A 24,984-nucleotide genomic window follows, 5' to 3' on the forward strand; every position below is an offset into this window, starting at 1 on the left:
TCCCCTTCCATCACAACTTTTTTTCCCCTTAAATGGAGTCCACTTTGTCAACATCTGACTAGAGAGTCATCCCAATCATATAAATTGTTCAGACATTAGATTTATTTAAACCAATTTCAGATTTCTTTAAAGAGAAAGGTAAAACAAATAGTTTTTATTTTTAATGTTTCTGCTCACTATTTTGAGGGTGGAAGAGTGGAGGAGAAGCCTGGATCAAATGAGTGAATCTTTTAGTTCTATTTCATCTGTTCTTTAACAAAACATGTTGACTAAAATCAAGTCAAGAAAGAAGTGAAGTTTTATAACTTAATGGCATTATAAATTTATAAACAAACTTTAACTTGAAACCAAGTGGCTGAGGACTAGGAAAAACATAAAGTCTAAATTAAGTAAAATGCTAATACTCATTCTAGTACCGACTCCCCCCCCCCCCCACACCTTTTTTAACCCCCTTTAGTGAAAATATAGATATCTGTCCTTGGTTATTTTCTCTGATGAGATTAAGAAAGAGTTGAGTAAAACACACATCTTATAAGTATCTGAACATGGAAATCATTGCTAATTATTATTTTGAGGCTCAAAAACAACTTTCAACATTTTAAAATCTTCCTTGAAAAGTATTTTGTGCAAATTTTTAAATGAACTCAGGTGAGTGTTGGTAGGGAGATGAGTAGTTGGAAGAGAAAAAAGATCTCTGAGCTCAATGGGGACTACAACTATTTGAAGGCAGACTTTGTTTATTGATTGAAGTCACTGAGATTCTATTTCCTTGGCTAGTAAAACATTGGTGTGCTCACTCCAGTGTGTCTACTTTCTAAGACAAAGACAGATGCATAGATACAAGGATTGATTTAGATATATTTTTAGAAATATGTAAATAGTAAATTAATGGAGATTCTAAAAATAGTTGATTGTTGAAATGCTTAAACCAAGTATACTGCTAGAAAGGAAATCTTGGGTTCAAGTGACACTATTCCTTTTACATCTCTGATCTCAGCCAGATCATTTCTTTACTCCAGTGTCTCTATAAACATAGTTGGAAACTAACAGAAGATTCTTGCAGAAATTAAGTCTAAATACGGAAATTAATTTTTTTACAGGCAACTAAATAGCATCCACTGTTTGCTATAAAAACAACTTGTTAAGCCTTCAAGTAGGCAGCAAAAATTTGTCAAATTTAAGTATATACATCTGCACTTAAGTTCGTGTAAGATTCCAATGAGAAAGGGTAGTCAGGTGGGCGGAAAGAGATATTGTGTTCCTAATCTGGTTGGGTTGATTTCTTTTTTTTTTTTTCCCCTGCTGTAGTTGTATGACTTCTGGAAAATCAACACGTTCCTTTCTGCTTAAGACAAACATGTTTTGCTTTCTTTTTTTGCTGAAGCAGTGAGGATGGAAGAATTAACCTCCCACCCTCCCATCCCCCATCCCCAGTTAGAAAGACACATGTTTTGAACTAGAACTTAGTCACTGCATTTTCTTGGTAAATAGATTTCCTTCTGAGTCATGCTACTCCTGCTGAGCACTACTATATTTGTACAGAGATCTAAAAAACTTGATAAGGGCAGGGTAATAAATGGAAAAGTTTGTAGTCAAGATCTCATAAAACAAAAGATGATCATTCACAGGAGTCTCAGATCTGACCTTTGCAGAGGGTTAACCTGATGTCTTTTATATTTTCTCAGAGGACTAAGGGGCCAATAATTCAAGCTTTGTGACCAGGTCAACTTCATGCCACCTTGTCATCTTGATGTGTTATTTCACAGCTACATTACTCTGCCCTTCAACCCAGTTGCTGTGAAAGTAACTGATGGGTTTGTTTTATTATTTAAAAATTTGGGAGTTTCCTATATTTATAACAAATAGTTTTTATATCCTGTTTAATAGTTTGATGAACTACTAATTTGGTGAACTAAGGCTCACTCTCTCCCTTCCTTCCTCCCTCTTGCTCCCTTCCTCTCTTCCTTCCTTCCTCCCTCTTTCTCTTCCTCCCTCCTTCCCTCCCTCTCCCTCTTTCTCCTCCTCCCTCCCTCCCTCCCTCTCTCTCTTTCCTTCCTTCCTTCCTTCCTTCCTTCCTTCCTTCCTTCCTTCCTTCCTTCCTTTCATTCTTTCATTCTTTCATTCTTTCATTCTTTCATTCTTTCATTCTTTCTCCTTTTCTCTCTCTCTCTCTTTTCTGATCCCCAATGCCTGGGGAGATGATACAGAGTTTCACATCTCTTTAGGAGACTTGAAGCCACAGAATAAGAATGTAGTAGAAATGCTATAAATTAAATTGGCTGGTCAACTTGATTAGTTTAGGCAGATATATGAAATATATGCTATCGCAGTATGGTTTTGTTGGAGAAATGCCAAGTTTCCATAGTATGGGTATATGGGGGAGGCACACTATCAGTATTAACATGGATTAGATCCTTCTGACTAAGTGTTCACCCTATGCATAATAAAAGAATACTTCAAAAAGCTCAGGGAAATGGAACTCAAGAATAATTTTATTTTGCTGGAAAAAAATTTGAAACCCATGCATATGTGAGAGTCTTCAAAAATGTAAGTGAAAAGTGGATATTATAGAAAAACTAGGCATGGGTTTCAAAATTTTTTGCACCTAATAATTTTATCTTTAATTCTATCTTTTCCATGAACTTTTTGAAGTCCCATCACATATTCTGTGTGCAGCTATGTCTATAATTTTTTACACTGTTGTCTATAAATTATGGCTTGTAGTTACATGTTATGGTTTTTTTCTTTTTGTAAAGAATTCATGAATGCATCAATCAACATATTGGCCTGTTATTTAAGGAAGGTAATTTCCTCCTTTGAAATATAAGACTTGTGAAACTGGAGCAATTTGCAAATGAGCAAAAACAAAAGTTCCTAAATCACTGTTTTCAATATAAATGCAGAACTTATTGTTTTGATATTTTAATTCATCTTGTGAAAACACTGGTAAATAGAAACTGAAATAATTCTATTTTGCGGAGATTTGACTTATTAGGCAAGAGAGGTCTAGTTTTATCTTTATGAGCATCATAATAGAATAACAGTTGAGTGCTTACAGTGTTCTAGGCACCACATAAAAATTTAAAAGATAGTATTTTTTTCTCTGTTAAAAAAACTTAGATTAGAAACATGAATAAACAAAAATAATTCCCTTTTTGATATTTTTCTTTGCTTCCCAAGTCATTTCCAATAAAAAAAATCAATCATATAAAGAAACAGCAACAACAAAAACATATCCTTCCCTGAAAGTAGTTAACATGAGTATAGGAATGGAATCTTTGAGATCTTGTTTACAGTGTTTAGTAACCCATGTAAAGGATGAAAGACCAAAAGATCAATGTTTCTTTTTTTTCTGTTTAGGAACATGTTACCATAGCAAGCTGTGATTTTAGGGTGAAAATGTGGAAGGTTGAGTTAAGGCATAAGCTATTGGAACTATTCACCACAAAATGATGAATAAAGTGTGGGGAACTTTACAGAGTACCATTAACCAGCTTTGGACAACTATCAGCAAATGCTTCCTCTAGGCTGTAGCCGTTCCACACAGCTCTCCATTGGATGCTTGCTCACTGCAGAGGGCTTTCTCTTAGTTCTACATTTAGTGCTTCAAGTCAGTTACCTGGCCTCTTCTAGGGGTGACTAACCAAAGGTTCAAACATTCCATTGGCTCTGATGAAATGCTCCTTATATTTAGTTCAGATACTTCCTGTTCTCCCACAATGTGTATTTCCCAGATTCTAGATTTCCTAGATTCAACAGGCATCTGGGAAAATATCACATGTTGATCATCAAATATACTGTGCAAGTCTTGGACTGACAGCTCTGTGATAGGTGGTCAATGTAAACCACTCATCTTCACTGGGCTGGAGTGTGTTAGAAGACCCCCAAGTATTTGATTAAAGTACATCTTTTTTATTTACCTAGATGGTGATTTTCCCTTGGTTTCCAAATCTGGGTGACTTAATAATAAATTGCCATAATACCAAGCCTTCAGAAAGGCATTTAAACTCGGGATAAAACAGCATGGAGAAGTGCTTACATTATTCTCTAAGAGCTTATAGAATGAGAATAACCCAATGGTCTTTTTAAAATGTAAAAAGGATCATACTAGGCAGTTATGTGCTAGTCAGTCTGTAAGGGGCCTAGATTGTGGAATGGACTCTGGCTTGGTACAAAAAGAGCCATTTCAGATTCAGATGCAGTCGGGCTAGGAGGAACCTGGGAGTTTAAGTTCATATTGGCCGTCTTCCTTGATTTCTCTGAAACACAGGTGGCTCCTTCTAGGCTCCCACGGCTTACTGTGGTAACTTTAGTATGACCCTGGATTCTTACAATCTGTTTCTATCTATTTGCTCTATGAGTGTATAAATTCAGTGAGATCAAGAATCATGATTTATTTATCTGCTAACTTATTGTGATTATTTGTGTATTCAGATTCTGCCCAGAGCAGAGCTTGACTATGTGATGACTCAGGTTTTCACTGTGTGCCCATAACGTGCCAGGTATTACATGAAAGCCTTGAGGACACACAGAGAGAATGGCATTGCCATGTGCTCTCAAGGCATCCGCAGTATAGAGATGGACGTGAAGATCCACATGGAATAATGGGAAGACAAAACAGTGAGTACTCTCTTCGACGGAGACACAGGGGAAGGCTCAGTCATGCAGTCGATTGATAATGAAGAAGGAAAGGTGTGCAGAAGGATTAGCATTCCCAGAAGCAGGGAGTATGGGAGTATCATGGTATGAAATTTAGAAGTGCTGGAACATAAACTAGGAAAGTGTCATTCAGCATCATGGAATCCAGCACATGAAGGATGCATCATCTGAACCAACTGACAACCAAGTTACTCTCTGGTATTTTGGAAGCCAATTAATAATGAAATTACAAGGGCTTGGCCAGATTGATGTTAGAAATGACAACACTGGTGGCAAGAAAGAAAACACTCTGGGTATGTGGGCAGAGGGAGGGAGGGAAGGGCATAACACTTAGTGTAAGCCCTGTTAAGAGTGGCTGGGACAGTTACGGTTCAAAGATGAAATACAAGTGAGTGTAGTTTCGTTCTGCCAATCCATGCTGCTTCAAATTGTATCTGTTCAGCATCTATGTAAGGGTTTTCACACACATTTTAAAAATCTAATCCATATTTGAAGTTGGTAAGATAAAGACTACACACATATTGGAATAAAGAAACTGAGACTCATGCAAGTTGACACAATACAAAGGGAGAAAAACTCCTAGAGACTTAAATGGCCTGCCTAAAGTCATAAGATCCTGAGTATGTACATCCTTCGATATTCAGAATCAGCTTGCACCCAAACTTTTTATACTACACCTGTGATGATGGCTGAAATGACGGGCAGTGTAATTTACTGAAAGGGGTCAGAGAAGGGATCCAGCTATCTAGATTTTAAGTGTGTCTTTACACTCACTTTTTTCTGGTCACCTTGAAAGAGTCATTTACTTTTGGTGGGCCTTACTTTCTGTACCTATGCCATGTTCCCACAGGCTCCTCAAGGTCTAATTCCATGAATTATATACGCTGAGGACAAAGACCGTGGAGGGAAGTCTGAGTTGAATGGAGTTCGGGAAATGGACACTGAGGAGTGGAATGACAGGAGTGCTAGGCACAATTTTAAAATTGCTGAATTTAGAAAAATGAAGACAACCTCTGTTGTTCTTGAGACTGGCTTCTTTGGCACAGGGAAAAAGAGTCACGCTTCAAATGCCCAAATTGTGGGGCAACTGATGGCCATTCTGACAGTGAGAGCTGTAAAGGGGGTTACACCTGTCCCAGAACAAACACCAGAGAGGTGGTTGTTCGACACATCAGTTTCAAACCACATTTCAGTGACCTTTTTTCTGGACTATTTGCTGGGCAAGTTTTCATAATTTACAAGCCCATAAAGATTTTCAGAAGAAAGTATCCAAAAATGAAGCTTCAATGTGAAAATGAAATTTTCTTAGAGGATAGAACATAAACAGTGAAGATCAGAAAATTCTGATCCCTAGGGTTTTTTTTTTCTTGTATTTTTTTTTTCAAATCAAATAATGTACAATAAACAGTTTTCATCTCAAATGTATAATTTTGGACATGCTCAGGCTGACTTGCCCCAAGTGGTGGAGTTGGAAGCATACCAGGGGATTCCAATTCAATCCCATCGAGGTGGCATGTACCAATGCCATCTCACTGTTCCAGGTGATCAGTTTCAGTTCACAGTTGGTCATGGTGAAGGGACTGGGAGTCAAAGGGAGCACATAGACAAGTCTAGTACCTGCTAACGCTAACTGATGGAGTAAATAAAGGGGAGAGTGATCCAACATGGGAAGTGAGATACTCAGCAGACTCATAGAATGGCAGATGTCCTAAATAGCACTCTGGCCTCAGAATCAGCCCTAAAGGCATTCGGAGCTGGCTGAAGAGCTCATGAGAGTATTTCAGGCATGGAAAGCCAAGACACTCTGGCAAAAGATCTCTGCGAATGAGATCCCAGTGGAAAGAACAGGTCTTCAAAGAAGGAGGTACCTTTCTCTGAAGGGAGGAGAGAACCTCCACTTTGACTATGACCTTGTCTAAACAAGATAAGAGTCGGAGAACTCAGAGGGCTTCCATAGCCTTGGAAACTCATGACTGGAGCATAGGGAGATTACTGATGCCATAGACAGGAGTGTCAATTTGTAAAATCAACAACAGGAGTCACTGTGCACTTACTCCTCATGTAGGATCTCTATCCTTAATGTGCTGTATATTGAGATTTAATGCTATAACGAGTACTCAAACAATATATTTCACTTTGTGTTTCTATGGGGGTGCAAACTGTTGAAATCCTTACTTAATGCATACTAAACTGATCCTCTGTAAAAAAAAAAAAAAAAAAAAAAAAAGAAATTATCAATTCCCAACTTGACTCTCACTGGGATTAAACATGACAATAGGTCTGCTCTGATTTCATCATCATCTAAAAAAAATCATCTATTATTTTTCACTTTATGTTTCTGTGTGGGAGCAAACTGTTGAAATCCTTACTTAATGTATACTAAGCTGATCTTCTGTATATTAAGATAATCGAAAATGAATCTTGATGTGAATGGAAGGGGAGAGGGAGTGGGAAAGGGGAGGGTTGTGGGTGGGAGGGACGGTATGGGGGGGAAGCCATTGTAATCCATAAGTCGTACTTTGGAAAATTATATGCATTAAATAGAAGTTTAAAAGTTTAAAAAAAAAAAAAAAACCTCTTGGGGGTGGATTATCACATTATGCTAATTGTGCAGAGTTTGAAATGAAATACTTCCTGTGACAACGCACCTCAGGGGAGACTTCTATAACTCCAAACTGGGATAAACTCTGGTGCAGAACATCGATATTAAGTGAACGCAGCACTTCCTCAGATGGCAGAGTATCGGAAATTCCTGTTTTTCGGTTTAAGGGAGACACAAAGAGTTCAACACGGTTCTTCTTTTCCTGGTAAAAGGGAAAAGATGATCTGTAACTGTTGCACACATTTTAAACAATTTTGGGTAATGTTTCTACCTTTCAATTAGAAACTTTTTTTTTATCTTTTTTAAAATTTAAAAAAAAATTTTTTAAATTTTTTGACAGGCAGAGTTAGACAGTGAGAGAGAGATAGAGAGAAAGGTCTTCCTTTTTCCGTTGGTTCACCCCCCAAGTGGCCGCTATAGCTGGCGCATTGCAGCCTGTGTGCTGGGCAGATCTGAAGCCAGGAGCCAGGCACTTTCTCCTGATCTCCCACGAGGTGCAGGGCTCAAGCACTTGGACCATCCTCTACTGCACTCCCGGGCCACAGCAGAGAGCTGGACCGGAAGAGGAGCAACTGGGAGAGAATCCAGTGCCCCGACTGGGACTAGAACCCGGGGTGTGGGTGCTGCAGGCAGAGGATTAGCCTAGTGAGCCATGGTGCCAGCCAGAAACATTTATTTTTAAACAAAAGTGAAAATATTTTCATTGTTTTTTCCCCCTGCCAACTTAACAAACTCTATACATCTAGATAGGACCCTGGCTTATGTAATATGACATGTACTTGTATTTACACATATAGCATATATGAAAAAATGGGTTTCCTAAAAACAGCAGAAATTTTCTATGAATATATAAATGAAGAGAAAATACACTTTGCTGCATTGCAACAATCAGCAGCTTTGCACACTTAACTATAGCTATGTAATTCTCAGCTCTGCTATGCAAGCTCTTATTCAACCTCTGTCCTTCTTTTTTTACATCTTTTAATTTTGGGAGGATAACACATTTTTAATATCCATTATATTCAAAGGCTTAATGACTCTATTTTTTTTTTTTTTGACAGGCAGAGTGGACAGTGAGAGAGAGAGACAGAGAGAAAGGTCTTCCTTTTGCTGTTGGTTCACCCTCCCTCCAATGGCCACCGTGGCTGGCGCGCTGCGGCTGGTGCATCGCGCTGATCTGATGGCAGGAGCCAGGTGCTTCTCCTGGTCTCCCATGGGGTGCAGGGCCCAAGTACTTGGGCCATTCTCCACTGCACTCCCAGGCCACAGCAGAGAGCTGGCATGGAAGAGGGGCAACCGGGACAGAATCCGGCGCCCCGTCCGGGACTGGAACCCAGGGTGCCGGTGCAGCAGGTGCAGGATTAGCCTAGTGAGCCGCAGCGCCGACCTTAATGGCTCTATTAAATGAAGAGTTCAACAAATAAAAAATGAAAAAAGACCAAGGTTCAGCAGGAAACTAGGAATAAAACAATAATCAAAAGCAAAGATGAATTAAAGACTATTTCTACAAAGAGAAAAATCACTTGATATGAATCTGCTTTTTTGCTTTGCTTGCGCTCACATCCATGTGTAGATAAGAGCATACGGTTAAATGACAACCAGCTTCCCAAGCCCAGAAGACAAGAGGCAGAAATGGCCACTGGTAACTGACAAGTCTACAGTAGACCCTACACAACAGATGTTGGTGTTTACTTTATCCTCACCTCAGGTACCCATCCAAGTCATCTTTGGCTTTCTGGATTAATAATTCTTGCATCCCTCCTAGGCTGCTGTCTTCAAGAGTTAATTCATATTTATTCTTTACATTCAAAATCCCCTGTGCATTCAGTGTCTCTCATTCTACTGATTTACTTGAAGGTCTTTAACAGATATTGTCTGGAAATAGTACTTTACCTGTTATAGAAGGTTTTGCTCCTGTGGAGAATATTTTGGGGATAGTATTGGGTTGGTAAGGCAGGTATTTTGGGTCTCTTTATTCATATAGCTAGCCTGGAATTATGACATAGTTGGCAAACTTTTTCTGTAAATGGCAAGAGAGTTAATATTCCAGGCATTATGGGTCAATCTGCAGCAACTACTCAACTCAGTCATTAAGCATGAAAGCAGATATAGGCAAAATATAAAGAAGTGGATGTGGATTGCTCCAATAAAACTTTATCTGCTAAAACAGCTGATATGCCAGATTTGGGTCAGGAGGCGCAGAAGGATGATAGCATGAGCCCCTCAATGATAAGCTTGAATTCTGGGAATGTGAAATGTAGGCATCTTACAATGAGGCGGTTGATGTGCACTTGCTGGGGTAAGAGTCCTAAAGCTGCAGCCACTCCTTGACGGAATATCCGAAGCAAGGTTATATTCAGCTTGTTGACATCCATTTGCAGTGTCTGGAACATAAAGACAAAGAGATATCCAATTATAGTGAATCTCTGGTTTAGGGCATTCATTTCTTTTTCTTTTCTTTTTTTTTTTTCTTTTTCTTTTTTTTTTTTTTTTTTTTTTGACAGGCAGAGTGGACAGTGAGAGAGAGAGACAGAGAGAAAGGTCTTCCTTTGCCGTTGATTCACCCTCCAATGGCCGCCACGCTGGCGCACTGTGCTGATCCAAAGGCAGGAGCCAGGTGCTTCTCCTGGTCTCCCATGGGGTGCAGGGCCCAAGCACTTGGGCCATCCTCCACTGCACTCCCTGGCCACAGCAGAGAGCTGGCCTGGAAGAGGGGCAACCGGGACAGAATCTGGTGCCCGGACCAGGACTAGAACCTGGTTTGCCGGCGCCGCAAGGCGGAGGATTAGCCTAGTGAGCCACGGCGCCAGCCCATGGGCATTCATTTCTTAACTGATGACTGACCAGAACAATTTCAGTGAGTCTGATAAATTTACACTCATGATGCTTTATTGCACTTTTGATGGAAATCAAATTATAGGGATATTTTAAGTGGTGCTAGTTAAAAAGAAATAAAAGACATTTTATGTAAAATTTTAAATGTGGTACTAGTTAAAAAGATGGTGTGTTATATAATGGAATTTTTCTAGTTATAATAAAAATGCAAATAGATGGTTAATATATAAAGATTTTCATTGAAATGTGTCTTGATTTATTTGGCTTTAGTTCAGGTCCAGATGACAGCATGAAATACGAAACCAAGTGTTAGGGCCCTCACTGTGGCTTTTCAGGTAAAGCTGCTGCCTGCAGTGCTGGGATCTCATGTGGGCCTCAGTTTGAGTGCTGGCTCCTTCACTTCCTTTCCAGCTCTCTGCCATGCCTGGGAAAGCAGTGGAGGTCCCTGCACCCATGTGAAGTCCCAGAAGAAGCTCCTGGCTCCTGGCTTCAGATCAGCACAGCTCCCGCCATTGCAGCCATCTGGGGAGTGGGCCAGCATATGGAAGAACTCTCTCTCTCTCTCTCTCTGCCTCTCCGTAGCTGCACCTTTCAAATAAATAAATTAATTAATTAAAAAAATTCCCTAAGACCTTACTTAGCAGTTTCTCTTTGTAGTGATCTACTACTAGTACAGGGCAAAAAATGAGGGGTAATAATACGTTTTTAAACCTTGGTAAAAAAGCAAGTGATGTTGATGATTTGGGCAATGGTAAATGATTCTTATTCAACTTTTTGGACAAACACTCAATTTCAGATCTGCTTTGGAAAAAAGACTAAATATTTGAAAATTCCTAAAATATGCATCAAATTATTGCATTAACAATAGTCTTCATTTAAGCTTTGAGTGCTATTGCTACACTTTTTTTTTCTTAATTTTCTTTAAAGTACACAAATTTCATGCCTTTGATACATACAGATTTAGTCACTGTTACTACACTTAAACAATGAAGTAATTTGTAATGCATTTTCTTTTCTTTTTAAAAATTATTTATTTATTTGAGAGACAGGGAGCACTCCCATTCATTAGTTTACGCCACAAATGACCCCATGGTTGGTACTGAGTTGGGCCTAAGCCAGGAGCTAGGAAGTCATTCCAGGTCTCCCACATCGGTGGCAGGAACTCATTCACTTGAACCTTCACCTGCTGTCTTCCCAGGGTATGCATTAGCAGGAAGCTGCAATCATGAGCCTGAGCTGGGCATCCAAGTTCTCTGATATAGTATGTGAGCATTTAACCGCTAGGCCAAACTCTGCCCTTGATATGTGTTTTCAAAAGTGTGTTATAATTATTTAAGATAGATACTCGCAAGGCAGGAAAATAAAATCTTTATAATGATTGTTTCACCACAGTAGGTTTTCAATAACTGTTAGATGCTGCAATATCACCTGTTCCTTGAAGCAAGGCATACTTCTGAGTATACACTTCCCTGATAAAGACAGTGGCATACAAGTGTATCTTATTACAGAATAGGAACTCTTAGAAGACTTTATCCCAGCTTGCTTTAAGTGGAGAATGATGCTGCTTTGAGAATTTATAATCTTTCTAGTAAATAATTCATCCTTTACATAGAGTTGGTACAAAATAAATGACTGGCAACTAGACCAAATGCTCAATACTACAAAAACAAGAGGGAGTTTGGGAGATAAAAAGAGCTATAATGGTTCCAAATCAAGATGGTAGGCCTAAACAGAGCTTCAGACTGTTTTTAATCTCAGGGTATTTACATTTTTTTCTAAAAAATTATTTTGTGCATTTTAAAGGCAGAAACAGGCAGACAGAAAGGGATCTTCCAGTTGCTGGTTCATTCTCCAATGCCTGCAACAGCTGTCTCTGTCTCTCCGTTGTTCTGCTGTTCAAATAAATAAAAAGAAACATATAAAACTTGAAAACAGTTGAGTTCCTTGGTTCAGTTCCCTCAGACACTGAGGAGAAGTCACTGCCACTGTCTTACCAGCAGTGTGTGTCAGGCAGAACGAGCAGGTAGGCACTGCCCCTCATCCCAGGGGCAGACTTTGGAGCAACATCTATGCTGCGAACCAAGTCAAGGAGGTTGTGTATACACTTGAGGATGCAATTCCCATGGCCATGATTAACCTGAGGCTTGTTACTGTGGAAACAGTATTAAAGTCTCAGCCTGAAATGGTAAATGGGAAGCGAAATGAGAACTCAAGATGAAAAGTCACTCAAAAAAAGGGCAAGTTTCCAAGAAGCTAAAAGCTGTGCATTTGAAACAGAAATTTCGACAACTCAACTAAAGTGAAGAAATGAGTTGAAGCAATGAATTAAAATTATCATCTGCTTCATTGCATCAAAACATTTGAATAATTTCTTAGATCTCTGCTTGCCTGTGCAAAGATGGGTTGATTCCATAGTGCGTGCATGGATTTCTAACTGTTTCCCATAAAATAGAGATTCTAAAATATAGTACAAACAGAAATAATGTATTTGATGGCCTAGTATGTGCCAGGAATTATATATAAGTGCAATTAGAGAACAAGAAAATGATTCTAGTCAAAATGAGAATCTTTCTTCAGACAAAATAAAAGTAGATGACTTCCTGTAGTTAGAAAATATTTCCTACCTCCTTCTTTCTGAATAGAAACTAGAAATTCTCTTTCGATTTTATTTTTATTTTTTATTTTTTATTTTTCACAGGCAGAGTGGACAGTGAGAGAGAGAGACAGAGAGAAAGGTCTTCCTTTGCCGTTGGTTCACCCTCCAATGGCCGCCGCGGCCGGTGCTCTGCGGCCGGCGCACCGCGCTGATCAGATGGCAGGAGCCAGGTACTTCTCCTGGTCTCCCATGGGGTGCAGGGCCCAAGGACTTGGGCCATCCTCCACTGCACTCCCAGGCCACAGCAGAGAGCTGGCCTGGAAGAGGGGCAACCGGGACAGAATCCGGCGCCCTGACCGGGACTAGAACCCGGTGTGCCGGCGCCGCAAGGCGGAGGATTAGACTAGCAAGCTGCAGCGCCGGCCGGAAATTCTCTTTCTTGTCCTATTCAGTGAGATCATAACTATGATAGAACATACACTTGCATGGCAATAACAAAGTCACAGGTGTCAAGTGGTATGGCAAGATATCTTTTAGCCTGAATTCTAAACTCGTTTGGTCATTTCTATCATTAAATATACAAATGATTTAAGATTTTAATTTTGAAGAGATTAAAATGCTCTTTCCAAATGCAGATGCAAAGCCACTTTATAGCAGTAAATAATGCAAACAGTTACTGATCAAGAACATTTAAATGTTTTTATTGATACTACAGATATATAAACATGCAGAAAAAATGTAGCACAAAATTCAAAGATTGTCAACTCTATAATTTACCTAGCTTCTGCATTCTTAACAGGTTCCTGACTATATACCCACCAACAAAACCCCTCCACAAACGAAATTACACTTTATAACAAGATTTTCCTTCTTTGGCTGCCAGATTGTCCACTGTGGTTGAAGACTATGGGCCTTAGATATAAATCAGACTGATGGGGTTTGCTAAAGTTTAGTACTTGCATTGAGGCATCAGCATTATATTTGAATTGTAAGTGTATGCTTGACTGCTATTTATTTTGAAAGAATGACTGAATTATTTCTGCCTGAGAGGGGGACTCTTGCTGTTATTATGCAGCCTGCTGTATCATTGGTCACAGGCAAAGTCAGAACCAAATTCATTGTTCATCCGTCTCTCTGGGAGATGTCCTTAAGGTCCCCCAGAGAAAGGCAGTCTCAATTCCCAACAACTACAGAAGAACTTAGTTTCTTTAAGGACATAATCATGTCAAAAGAAATTCGCCCATCTTTTTCTAACTATTGTGTGTCCTCATTGCTACCTGGAATCTATAACACAATTCTTGACCAACAAGTCTTGCCTTTTGAGGTTAGGGGTTGGACTGCTGAGTGATTTCCAAGAATAAAAGTTTCTCTGTGCCTTTAAACTGAGTAGAAACCCTTGACCTGCTGGAGGCATTTTATACTGTCACCAGTTCCTTCTTGGAACTCTGCATTTGTTCTCTATTCTTACTTACATACTAATAATTTTATTTGCATATTTCATGTTACCACCTTTCTCAAAGTCTTATATCTATTTCTCTTTACCTGAACTTCAAATTAACAATTACCCAGAATGAATTTACTTTTTCTGCCTCTCCCAATCCTCAGCCAAATGTGTTTCTTCCCATATTTTGGATAATAGGCTGAAGTACCATATTTGGGCATCATCTTGACTCCTGTTTGCTTATTTGTCTCTTTACCATCATGATATCTGTTATGGCTTGGATGTTAGTTTGGATGTCAGATATTTTCCAAAGGCCCATGTATTAATGTCATGGTTCCCAGGGAGGAATTGTGTAGAGATGTGGAACCTTTTGGGCACAGGGAATTGGAGGGGGTCCTGGAAGGCAGTCCTCATGATAGGGTGGCTACAAAAACCCGAGTTTGGGCCCTGTCTCTTTCTCTGTTATTACTGACTCACCATCTGGTTCTTCTACATGTTCTCTGACATTCACCATGACCAAGGCCTGCATCATGCTCTTTGAACTTTCAGCCACCAAACATGGCAGTGAGCGTTACCCTGCTGCGTGCAAAGCTGGCATCCCATATCTGAATGCCAATTCAGTTCCCAGCTGCTCTGCTTCTGATCCAGCTCCCTGTTATTGTTCCTGGGAAGGCAGTGGAGGATGACTCAAGTGCTCTCTTCCATCCATATGGCAGATCAGGATAGAATTCCTGGCTCCTGGCTTCAACCTGGCACATACCTGGCCGTTGTGGCCATCTGAGGAGTGAACCAGTCCATGGAAGATCTCTCTCTCTCTCTGTCTCTCCTTCTCCATTATACTGCCTTTCATATATATGAATCAATAAATCATTTTAAAAAGCATGGGCTAAATAAAACTCTTTCCTTTATAAATTACTTAGCTCAGGTCTAACTAATACAAAATCCAGTTAATAATTATGTTCTGCTTCATTTACCTTCTAAACATCTCTTGCATGTTGAACCAATCTTTCTTTGTCTATACTTCCATGATCTTGGCTCAGACAACCATTATGGTTATCTGGATTGTTTGAATAGAATGGGTTTCTAATCTCTGATGGACTTTAATTGAATCCCCATGTGGATATCATGGCTGTATGTACAAAGTACTAATCCAATCAGGTCATTATTTTGTTGAAAATACTTTGAAGAAAACTCATTTTCTAATAAATGGTATTAATTCCTTGATTCAACAAAATTGTCCTGCCGCCTTCTCTTACTTCCCATGCCTTGCCCCCATGTTAGATTATACTCAAGCCGTACCTAAAGCTTATTAAATGTGCCATATCCTTTTCCCACTGTGTCAGTGTAAGAGTGGATTACTGGCAAGGCACTACTTGGATATTTAGCTCAAGGACCACTGGAGTTGGTGTTGTGGCCAATGACCTAACTGTTATGTGCCTGGGAAAGCAGTGGAAGATAGTACAAATACTTTGGCTCCTGTCACCTATGTGGGAGACCTGGATGGAGCTCTGGGCACCTGGCTTTGGCTCAAATAGATGGATGACATCTATCTATCTTTCTCTCTCTCTCTCTCTGTATCACTCTACCTTTCAAGTAAATAAATAAATTTTTTGAAGACCACTCTGCAAGCCTCCTTGATCTCTCTTCCCCCTTCTTTTGCTTATACCTTTCAACTCTCTAGTAGTACTGTTGGACTTCAGTTTTTTGTTAGTGTTGCTTCTTATTTAAACTTCCATTCTGAAAATGTCATGCTTATTACAAAAATTTTTAACATATAGAAAGATGTACAGTAGAAAGTGAAAATAAGTGTGGCCCTTTAATCTTTCACTACAATTCCCAGAAGTAAGTACTAATAATTTATTGTACATCCTTCTAAATATCTTTAGGAATGTTTTGTTACATAAAAATAATATTGTTATTATTAAATATAAGTAGGATTAAGCTACACTGTAACTTACTTTTTTCATTTGTTAATGTATCTGGGATATATTTCCATGTTTATAATATATACCATTATAAAATATGCTTTTATTCTCATTGAATAATTTGTTACTTTTTAAAAGATTTAAGGGGCCGGCGCTGGGGTATAGTGGGCTAAGCCTTCGCCTGTGGCACCGGCATCCCATATGGGTGCTGGTTCAAGTCCTGGCTGCTCCTCTTCTGATCCAGCTCTCTTCTATGGCCTGGGAAAGAAGCAGAAGATGGCCCAAGTGCTTGGACTCCTGCACCCATGTGGGAGTCCTGGAAGAAGCTCCTGGATACTGGCTTCAGATCAGCTCAGCTCTGGCTGTTGTGGCCATTTGGGGAGTGAACCAGCGGGTGGAAGACTTTTCTCTCTGTCTCTCCCTCTCACTGTCTGTAATTCTACCTCTTAAATAAATAAAAATCTTTTAAAAAATGAAATATTTATTTGAAAGGCAGAGTGAAACAGAGAGGAGAAAGAGAGAACTTCTAATTATTTGTTCAATTCCCAAATGCCCACAACAACCTGGTATGGACCAGTTTGAAGCTAGGAACCTGGAAACCCATCCAGGTCTTCCACATGGGTGGCAGAGGCCCCTTGACTTGGGCCATCATCCACTGCCTTCCCGGACACATGAGCAGGAAGCTGGATTGGAAGCAGAATAGCAGGGACTCAAACTGACACTCTGACATGGGATGCTGGCATTGCAAGTAGGAGTTTAGCGTTCTGTGCTACAATGCCAGCCCTGTAATTTCTTACTTAAAACATGTTAGCTTATCCCTTTGACTTTTGTTCTTTTAACAGATCTAGATATGTTTTATTACTTTGTGTTATCTTTGTTTTTATGCTTCCCAAGCTTTCTGTCTTTTGATATATGGTCTTTTGCTGTTATTGTTGTTCTACATCTTTTTCTTTTAGTGTTCATAGCATTAAATAACAATGTAACAATTAAACCTGTATTTCTTGATTTATAAAATTTAGTATTTATCAACTTATGCTACAAAAATGAGAAAATAATCACTTCTCTCTACCAGTTCTCACTTACTATGCTCTGTAATATTTATGTTATATACTGTGTAATAGATACTATTCACAGTTTCCAACCAGGAATGTAAGTGAAAGTAGAAGCATTTTTAATCTCAGGCGATAAGGAATGAAAGTGCATTCTCCATCCACTCTTTCTCACTCATCTGTCAACAAACTTGGTGGGGCCAGAGTGACCCTAAACCTTCTTTGAAAATGGCAAAGTCATGCAAAGGAAGATGCCTGAGCCTCCAAATCACTACAGACCCTCATTATCCAAATACAAATAACCCTGACTATCCAATGAGAGGGGTTAAAAATGAACTATCGGACTTGGCGAACTCAAGAGGCTTCCATAGCATTGGCAGCTCGTGACAAGAGCCTCGGGTGATTACTGATATCATAAACTAGAGTGTCAGTTGTTAAATCAACAACAGGAGTCACTGTGCACTTACTCCCCATGTAAGATCTCTGTCCTTAATGTGTTGTACTATGTGAATTAAAGGTATAATTAGTAGTCAAACAGTACTTTATACTTTATGCTTCTGTGTGGGTGCAAACTGTTGAAATTTGTACTTAGTATATATTAAATTGATCTTTTGTATATAAAGATAATTAAAAATGAATCTTGATGTGAATGAGATGGGAGAGGGAGTGGGAGATGGCATGGTTGCGGGTGGGAGGGAGGTTATGGGGGGAAAAGCCACTATATTCCAAAAGTTGTACTTTTGAAATTTATATTTATTAAATAAAAATTAAAGTTAAAAAAATAAAAAATGAACTTTCATTGCATTAAACCACTAAGAGATGGAGTTAGCATTGTTTACAATGATGAATATATTTTGCAGCTATATTTTCTACAGTCATATAGCGTTAGCGATATATTCAAATGGAATCAATGCTAAATCTCCGTTTTTCTCCTTTCTTTTTAAGAAGGATGCCGTCATTCCTGTATTCTTTATTTTGATGTATCTCTCATTTAGCTGGTTGTCATTATTGCATAGCTTCTTTCAAGTAAAGCTCATGAGTGCCATCTTTCCTGAGGCATTTTATGTTTGAGAATGTATTTATGGGGACTTTAGCAATAAATAACAACTTGGCTGGATATTAAATTCTTGATTCAATATTTATTTATTTGATTTTGAACTCTGCTGCTATTATTTCAATTTCTATGGCATTGAAAGTTGCTATGAAAAATATCCTAGCCTGAGGCTAGCATGCCTTGTAGATAATTTGGACTTTTTTTTTTGCCTATAACCTTATAGGAGCCTGTATCTTTAAAATTAAAAAACCTCACCAAGGTATTTTCCTGGGTTCATAGTTCCTGCAAGGTAGCATGCCCTTGAAGTCCACAGAGTCCAGACTCTATTTCAGAAATATCCTTTCCTGTTAAATGTTTGAATGGTTTTTCTTCTAAATATTTGGTCTCATCTTCAGGAACACCAATTATGCAGTTGTATATTCTTTGTGTTTCTCTCTAACCACATTGTTTTATGTATTTATTTTCTCTAACCACTTGTATATCTTTATCCCGTTGACATTTTCTTAGTCTGCGCTCCTCTGTCCTGAGATGTCTTTAGCAGAATCTGTTCTACTTTTTTGTTTTTAATGTGCTTTTGATCTCTGTAATGTGTTTTTGTTTTTATCTTCATTTATCTTCTGGGTTCTGTCAGTTTACTCTTGGTAATTTCCCTAGACAAAATATGAACGTTCTCAGTGTTTCATACAGAAAGGGCCACAAAACTTCTGTTTACAGTTGCTTGCTCTTTTACATCCATTTTAAAATCTATTGTTTTTTCAAAGAGTTCAGTTTCTCTTGGTCTCTTAAAATCCCCCAGTGACATTCTCTGATGTTTAGAGATATATTCAATTATGTGAGTCTCTAAGGCCCTACTTTATTTGGCTCCTGTTAGCTCTGAGCCTCATCTCACAGCCCTCCTTCAAGCTGCTCTATCCTCATCCCAGTTCCTCAAACAAGCTATGCTTATTTTTCCTGTATGGCCTTGACATTTTCCTGCCTGCTGCTTTGAGATCTGCTCAACATTATTGTATGGTAGCTCTTTCTGGTCTACCAGCTCTCAGTTTAAATGTCAAGTTCTCAGGGAGGCCTTCCCAGCCTTGCCCCTCCCTATCACATCACCCTTTTTCATTTCCTTAGAGCATTTGTGACTTCCTCACAGTTGCCTGTTTATATATTCATCTCTGCACTAATTTATGGGCTCCATTGATGTGGGATCTTCTCAATCTGGTTCTCTGCTATCTACCCAGGACCTAGAACAGTGCCTTGGCATGTAGTGACTGTCTACTAAATCTTTGTGAAATTAAGAATACATGAATCATCACAATCAGCCTTGTGTAGGTGCTAAGAGGAAGAATCTCAGCTGCATGGTAGGTCTTACAAGGATGACAGAAACAGGGCTCTGCTTTTGAGGAGGTCATGTTTAGTCAGGTAGTATTCCTGTAATACTAAGCATTGAAAAATACCCAGAACTGACTTAGTGCAATTTGTATTTCTTCTGTAATTAATGGTGCTGATAGTTTGGCTACTATGCTATTTAAGAAGTGGAGGGAAAACCCACAAAAATTAATCTCATCAACTTTTTGAATCCTATTTCTAAGAGGTGAAATTAGTATAACTTTTCTGAGTTATATGCTATATTATTATAAATTATACTCTCAGTCAGCATCTCTTTCCTATAACCAATTTGAGATGTTTAACATTTTTCTAATTATAGAAACCAAATATGCTTATGATAGAATTAGAAACAAGAAACTAATATTATTCATAATTATTTATCTCATCAGCCAGAGATAAGTTTGTGGTGTTTCTAGTGCTAGCTTAACTCTGATACATCATAGGTTGTAGCTTATCATTTAATATATATATGCATTTATAAATATAACACATAGACCCACATATATCTTACAAATATTTAGCCATTTTAATGTGATAACTGCCACAGCAAACTGTACCTGTCCCATTGCTATGCATTCTTCCTCCCAGTAATTTAGAGGGAAACATATTTTCTCTGGTCTTGATGTTTAATCTGTGTGGACAGCATTAGCACAGTGATGTTCCTGGATTCATACCCTTCTTAGGCTCCCCAGATGAAGGGAAGTGATTTGTGTAACTGGAATATTTGAATAAGACACCCACAGGGGCATGGGTAGCTCCAGGTGTTCTTTTTGGGGTCTGCCTGCCTGTCAAGACAGTATAATCTGATCTGCTCTTTGCAGTCAGTAAAGGCTTTGAAAAGCCTTTGTAAAGGCTGTCATTGCAGGAGGGAGCTGGAGTTGATCTTCATTTAGTGAGTAAGTTGTCTAAGAAGGATACAGTCATAGAAGAAGATCAAGTTCATGATCCTAAGTCACATCTCCAACAGCCTAACCAGCAATAAAACTGATATTTTGCTCTCCACAGGGCTGCTTTCTCTGTCTTCCTCGGGTAGGAAAGAGAGATTGTTTCCTGGTCCACACCAACACATGGCACCATGGGGTCAGTCATTATTCTCTCCATCAACACACAGAAAAACAGAAGTTGTTTTGAGTTGGCTTTTGTTTCAGCATATATATCTACTGAGGTAGAAGGTTCAGAAGAAAATGAAGGTAAGTGATTTCACACAAGTTAGGAGGAGAGAGTTTCCCAAAGAGGTTTTTCCACACTGACAGATTCTGCTGGAGGTTAGGAAAACGAGGGCCAAACAAAGGCTGCTGGATTTCTAGATGAGAAAGTAATTGGTGACCTTTGAGCATTGATTCTCAAGATGTGGCTCATGGTCCATGGGGAGGCAAGAGAGTCTTCAGTGGTATTCATATGGAAGTGGAAATTCATCCTGTAGCAATATGGGTGCAATATGTACAACTACAGATTTTCTTTTCTGCCCAAGGCTCATTTAATTTACTACAATTAACGTGCTAGCAGTATATGCTGACACTTTTAAAAGGGTGAAGGAATGATCTATGATGAAGAAGTGCGTCGAATTTCAAGACCAACTTTTGATCTGAATAAAAGGATAAAGATAGGATGAGAAAATACTGGCCCACCCCACCCCAATTATAAGAACGTGAACTTCTACACTATAGCATCAGTATCTCAGATGACTCAATCTTTCTTCCTAAGAGTCCCACACTAGTGAGCCATCCCTTTATAACACATGAAATGACAATACTACAGTTTTGATAAGGATAATATTTTGAGATATTTAAAAACAACCACTGTATCAACTTAATGAGTTTCTTATATCCTTGCTCTGTTGTAGTTGTGGAATGCTAAATCAATTGATTATCTAATTATTTAAAACATTCATGTAGGAGTTAAATACATATTGGTAGTGAATGAAAAAAAAGACACCTAATTTCTTGATTAGAAAGAGGCAAGTTTCTGTGGACTAGAATAAAATTCAAGAGCTTCGTGAATTTTGTGTTGAAACATTTAACAACTTTTGCCTATTCTGTTTTCAAAATTGGTAGGGAGACTGAGCAAAATTTGACAAAATAACTGTGTTTGTATGTTTGGAAGCTGTATATAGGTGGCCAAATACCAAGTTAGAAGCTTTGTCACATAACCAAATAATAGTTAAAAACACGGGATAGTTAGGCAGACGTAGGTTCAAACCTGGGCTGAGTTGATTTGTCAAATTATTAACTCTCTGAACCTCAGTTTTTTTCCATCTGTCAAATGGGGATGATAATGTCACCCTTTCATAATACTTCTACAAGAACTATAAAATCTATTAGCTATAAAACAGGTAGAACTGGCAGGTAAAAATTGCTCAGTAAATATTGCATGAAAATATGTATTAACTATACACTGATGTTGAAAACAATTTAATTACCTGATTGTCTGGATGTTCAGTACCAGAGGAAATGGAATAGCACCTTTATTGTTTAAATGAAGGTCTTAAAGTTGTTCACTGGACCAGTAATAATATCAAGACATTAAGAACTGGCCTGACTGCATGTGCACTGCTTATATTTATTGATTGTTACACCTGTCAAAGAGCTTTAGCTAAAAGGCAACCAGGAAATCTGGGTCAGAGGAGAACAACAATGGTCAAACTAATTTGGTTTTGCAAAACATATGCAATCTGGTTTTGGAGCAGATACATACTTGCAACTGAAGGTCACAATGGCCAGTTTTAAGGAAGGTTCTTTGATTTCAGAATCTCTCCATTCTGGCCCTTGCAGTCATGGCTACCATGAACTCTCAATCCAAACCCCACATCCCACAGAAGAGTCTTCGTAGGGGTTGGATTAGATTCATATGCATCTTCCTTTTCTTCTTTTCTACCACTACAATTAAATATTAATATTGAAAGAAAGCTATAGTGATTTGATTACAATCCCATATTCTATTCATTTGAAAAGCCCTTTATAACCTAGTTTTCACTATTTCATCAACCCATCTTCTCTTTTAATAATGCTTCTTAATTAGTGTTCCCTTTGAAATCTAACATCTTCATGAAAATGACTTTTTGCTTTCAAAGACACCTAAGATTTAGCAATTAAATAAAGAACTTTTATATACATTGTTCTGAAAACTCCAAATGTTATTTGATTTAGAATAAAATGAGGCTATTTTAAAAAAAAATCACAAAATGGTGAAGATCTTAACTTTTCCAAGTGTAAATTCCCTGGAAAAGGTAAAGTTCCATAAATTATAAAATATTCTCTACACTTTTACGATACCCTCTTTCCTATATTTTGTGATTTTGCATCCATTATACTTGTAAAAATATTTTAATAATGTATTTTTCTTAGTTTGAATGTTGGTTATGAATGTGATTAGGGGACTTGTTTATCTATACACTTATGTGCATTTCTTGGTATGTATACTGCATTTCAATAAAATGTTAATAAATCTTAAAATAAATCAAATCTAAAAATAAATCTTAAAAGCATATTTGTGGATAAAATAGAAGAAAACAGAGATTTAATTCAAGCTCCTTTAGGGACAGAAGAAAAATCATGATTTAACCACAAATAGATATTATCCTGGGTACAGTAAACAAATATAATAGCAAGTTCTCTGCTTTTAACAGAGTTTTCAAGTCTCATTATTATGTGTTTAACAGAGATTCCCATGTTCATTTCCCAGGACAAGCCATTTTGTACTACATGTTATTTTTTTCTCAGATATTCTTATTTCTGTGTTCTCTTTCAGTCTCCCCTACATTATTACTCCCCTCTGCTTCTTCAGTATTTCTCATGCTCCAGGAAGAACACAGCGTAACTTGATTTGGGAATGACTGGAATTGAGCCCAGGCAGAAACCCTGCATGGAAAAAAGCCCACTGCTCAGGCAAATGTTGTCTGAAAATGAGGTCAGATAAATTCAGGTTTTTACAGCCAACCCAGTCAAGCTGATGAGGCTCTTCTCATCACAGACATGACAGCTTTGTTCATGGAGTTTTTCTGACAGGACAGAGGGGAATTCTCACTGTCATATCCAGTAAGAACTGAGACCAAACTAACTTGTAAGTGGCATTTGGGATGCTTGGAAATAGATGACCATGGGAAAAATAATAATAATAATATTTCGGCCTCCCCAAGCACTTTTTTTTTTTTTTTTTTTGGACAGGCAGAGTGAACAGTGAGAGAGAGAGACAGAGAGAAAGGTCTTCCTTTGCCCTTGGTTCACCCTCCAATGGCCGCCACGCCGGCGCACCGCACTGATCAGAAGGCAGGAGCCAGGTGCTTCTTCTGGTCTCACATGGGGTGCAGGGCCCAAGCACTTGGGCCATCCTCCACTGCACTCCCGGGCCACAGCAGAGAGCTGGCCTGGAAGAGGAGCAACCGGGACAGAATCCGGCGCCGACCGGGACTAGAACCCGGTGTGCCGGCGCCGCAAGGTGGAGGATTAGCCTAGTGAGCCACAATGCCAGCTTCCAAGCACTTTCTTATCTAGTTATAAACTGTTATTGTCCCAAGATGTCAAATATAGAAATACCTCTTTAAAAAAGGAAGAAATTAACAATCCACACAGGCCTGGTGCTTTATTCCAGATGTGGGTTCAATAGAGAGAGGGCTACCTTTTATTTTTACTTGCTTACATTTAATCAACAGGAATATATTCTTTTGGGACTTTGAGCTGATCTCATGCCAGAGTTTGAGGCACAAAGGGCCAGGGAGACCACACAAGTTCAGAAATATCAGTGTGATCACAAGGGTGGTTTGGAGTCTAACACTCCATGGAAGGATGTTATAAATTTACTTTTATTTTGATTCCCTCCATGAAGTAGTTTATGTTTCACTTCAATGACTGTAAGAGGATTCTGGTTTTTACTCTTCCAGTGAACTAAACAAAGTCTGCAAGTAACATGGTAAAATGAAATGAGGTTTATGGACATGTGTTTTTGAGATGCAAATAAAAAAGACATTTTTTATTTATTGTCATTTCAACTTTCATTCTCAGTCATCTTGATTTTTCTGTCACAGTGGGAATCAGCAATTTTCTGCATAACTAAAAGCGAACAAATAGGGAGGGTGGAATACCTGTTAGTGTTTTGCAGTCCTTTTATCTGCAGAAGGATATGGCAAAGTCACAAGAAGCCTATGGCTTTCCACAATCTGTTATTTTCGTGATTAGCACCTTGAGAGCCATCTCATTTCCAGAAACGGAAGATTCTGAGTGATGTTGTCTGTAACATAACTTCAACGCACAGCATGACTGTGCCAATTTCTTTCTGCTATTACTCCTCCATCCTCATAGTTAGATTGAATCTCTCTCTCTCTCTCTCTCTCTCTCTCTCTCTCTCTGTTTTTAAAGCATGATTGGAGCCATGGTATTTATTAGAACATCTCTGCCTCTTCCATATTTACTAAATTGTTAGAAATGCACATATTGATCAGAAAATCAAAGGATAT

At 38.6% G+C, this 24,984-nt stretch overlaps 1 protein-coding gene across 6 annotated transcripts in view; it reads right to left on the reverse strand.

The window, feature by feature from the left end:
* The window catches only part of PTPRR (protein tyrosine phosphatase receptor type R), a 287,862-nt gene that overhangs the window by 113,527 nt on the left and 149,351 nt on the right, over nucleotides 1-24,984 (reverse strand). For all 6 annotated transcript variants that reach the window (XM_089308692.1, XM_008256786.5, XM_051845666.3 and 3 more), the window contains 2 exons: nucleotides 9,532-9,645; nucleotides 7,308-7,463 (listed from right to left, as the gene is read on the reverse strand). In XM_089308692.1, coding sequence (XP_089164818.1) covers nucleotides 7,308-7,463; nucleotides 9,532-9,645 — 270 coding nt within the window. The remainder of the gene's footprint in view (nucleotides 1-7,307; nucleotides 7,464-9,531; nucleotides 9,646-24,984) is intronic.

The sequence above is a fragment of the Oryctolagus cuniculus genome, chromosome 11 (assembly GCF_051225735.1).
Source record: "Oryctolagus cuniculus isolate XC-2025 breed Fujian yellow rabbit chromosome 11, ASM5122573v1, whole genome shotgun sequence".
Lineage (NCBI taxonomy): Eukaryota > Metazoa > Chordata > Mammalia > Lagomorpha > Leporidae > Oryctolagus > Oryctolagus cuniculus.